The 2,840-nt window shown below is 37.0% G+C and overlaps 1 protein-coding gene across 1 annotated transcript; it reads left to right on the forward strand.

Annotated features, from left to right (window-relative positions):
* The first annotated feature begins 1,959 nt into the window (after positions 1-1,959).
* Positions 1,960-2,579, forward strand: LOC128195333 (uncharacterized). The gene is made up of 2 exons (XM_052872594.1): positions 1,960-2,050; positions 2,212-2,579. Exons 1-2 carry the CDS (start codon positions 1,960-1,962, stop codon positions 2,577-2,579), a joined length of 459 nt encoding a protein of 152 aa, XP_052728554.1.
* Positions 2,580-2,840: the final 261 nt, after the last annotated feature.

The following is a 2,840-nucleotide window of genomic DNA, read 5'->3' on the forward strand; positions in this document are numbered from 1 at the left end:
CTTGATGAAGTTTGTATGGTACAAGAAAGGATGATATGTTATTCTTCTCCACTAGAGAAAACTCCTATTGATGCTTGTGAAGACTTAAATGAAGAAGAAGAAAAACTAATTAATGAATGTATGACGAATTTGGAGACATTGAAGGAGATTCCAGTGGAGGATGTTCAGTTTGAGACAATTGATATCAAAGAAGAGGTCAAAGCAAAGAAGTTAGAATTAAAAATGTTACCATCACACTTGAACAATGTTTTTCTAGAAGAAGATGGAAAAAAGCCAGTCATCATCAGTAATTCTTTGCTTCCTGAAGAAGAAGAAAAGTTGGTAGAAATATTAAAAGCCAATAAAGAAGCTATTGGTTGGTCAATTTCAGATCTTAAAGGTATAAGTCCAACTTATTGCATGCACATGATCTTTATGGAAGATGACTATAGGCCAAGTGCTCAACCACAAAGAAGGCTAAATCCTGTCATGAAGGAAGTGGTTAGAAAAGAAGTATTGAAGCTTTTGGAAGCTGGCATTATTTATCCAATGTCTGACAGTGAATGGGTGAGTCCAGTACAGGTAGTTCCAAAGAAAGGTGGGATGACAGTAATCTATAATGAGAAGAATGAACTTATTCCTACTCGGACTATTACTGGATGGTGAATGTGCATTGATTACAGGAAGCTGAATAAAGCTACCAGGAAGGATCATTTTCCTCTTCCTTTCATGGACCAGATGTTGGAAAGATTGGCAGGTCAGGCTTTTTATTGTTTTATGGATGGATATTTTGGATACAATCAAATTGTGGTAGATCCAATAGACCAAGAGAAGACGTCATTTACATGTCCTTTTCGTGTCTTTGCCTATTGAAAGATGCCATTTTTGTTATGTAATGTTTCAGCCACATTTCAAAGGTGTATGCAGGCAATTTTTGCAGATCTCATAGAGAAGTGCAATGAAGTTTTCATGGATGATTTTTCATTTTTTGGAGATTCTTTCCAAAGGTGTTTGACGAATCTGGACATTGTTCTCAAAAGGTGTGTTTAAACAAATCTGGTACTTAATTGGGAGAAATGTCATTTCATGGTAAAAAAAGGAATTGTGTTAGGGCACAAGATTTCTGCTAAGGGGATTGAAGTTGAAAAAGCCAAAGTAGAGGTCATTGAGAAACTCCCTCCACCAATAAATGTGAAGGGAATCAGAAGCTTCTTAGGCCATGCTGGATTCTATAGAAGATTTATTAAAGACTTCTCAAAAATTGCAAAACCATTGAGTAATTTGCTGGTTAAAGATGTACCTTTTGTGATGAATGAAGAATGTTTGAAAGCCTTTGATATCTTGAAAAGTAAGTTGGTGTCAGCTCTAGTGATTGTAGCTCCAGATTGGAATCAGCATTTTGAGTTAATGTGTGATGCTAGTGATTATCTAATAGGAGTCGTGGTTGGTCAGAGAAAAGAAAAGGTATTTCACACAATCTATTATGCTAGCAAAGTTTTAAATGATGCCCAGTTGAATTATGCAACTACTGAGAAGGAGTTCTTAGCCATAGTTTATGCTTTGGAGAAATTTAGACCTTATCTCATTGGGTCTAAGGTGATTATCTACACAGATCATGCAGCTACAAAATATTTGTTGACAAAGCCAGATTATAAGCCACGTTTGATCAGATGGGTACTTCTATTGCAAGAATTTGATGTTGAAATCTGGTTGTTGATCACTTATCTCGGTTGGATAACCTTGAAGTTACTAGCAAAGAAGCAGAAATCTGGGAATCTTTTTCAGATGAGACACTCATGTACATTCAAAAGAGGCTGTGGTTTGCTGATATGGCCAATTTTAAAGCTACAGGAGAAATTCCAGAAGATCTTAATTGGCAACAAAGAAAGAAATTTTTGCATGATGCCAAGCAGTTTAACTAGGATGATCCTTTTTTGTTCAAAACTGGAGCAGATAATCTTTTGAGGCGGTGTGTGACTAATGAAGAAGCAGAAGGAATTCTCTAACACTGCCATGACTCACCCTATGGAGGACATTTCAATGGGGAAAGAACTGCAGCAAAAGTTCTCCAGTCAGGTTTTTATTGGCCTACTTTATTTAAAGATGCTCATAATCATGCCAGGAATTGTGACAAATGTTAAAGAACTGGGACTATTTCAAGACGTCATGAGATGCCTTTACAAGGCATATTAGAGGTTGAATTCTTTGACTGCTGGGGTATTGATTTTGTAGAACCTTTTCCACCATCTTTTAACAATGAATATATACTGGTGGCAGTTGACTATGTGAGTAAATGGGTGGAAGCATTGGTGTGTCCCAAAAATGATGCCAACATTGTGATTAAATTTCTAAAGAGGCAGATCTTTTCACGCTTTGGAACTCCTAGAGTGCTTATTAGTGATGGAGGATCTCATTTTTGTAATTATCAGTTAGCAAAGGTACTCAAACATTATGGTGTGAGGCATAAGGTAGCTGCACCATATCATCCACAGACTAATGGGCAAGCTGAGGTGTCTAACAGAGAGATCAAGCGCATCTTGGAGAAAACAGTTACTGCGTCAAGAAAAGACTGGTCACAGAAACTTGATGATGCTCTCTAGGCATACAGGACTGCAATGAAGACATATATGGGTTTATCACCTTATCAACTAGTTTATGGGAAAGGATGTCATTTGCTACTGGAGATGGAGCACAAGGCTTTATGGGCGCTTAATTTTTGAATTTTTATCCTTTTGAAACTCAAAATAGGCGTAGAAGGCATGCATATGATTCATCCAGAAGCTACAAAGAAAAGGTAAATTTCTATCATGACAGGAAGTTGATAAAGAAGGTCTTTAATCCAGAGCAGTAGGTACTATTGT

The sequence above is a fragment of the Vigna angularis genome, chromosome 2, assembly GCF_016808095.1.
Source record: "Vigna angularis cultivar LongXiaoDou No.4 chromosome 2, ASM1680809v1, whole genome shotgun sequence".
NCBI lineage: Eukaryota > Viridiplantae > Streptophyta > Magnoliopsida > Fabales > Fabaceae > Vigna > Vigna angularis.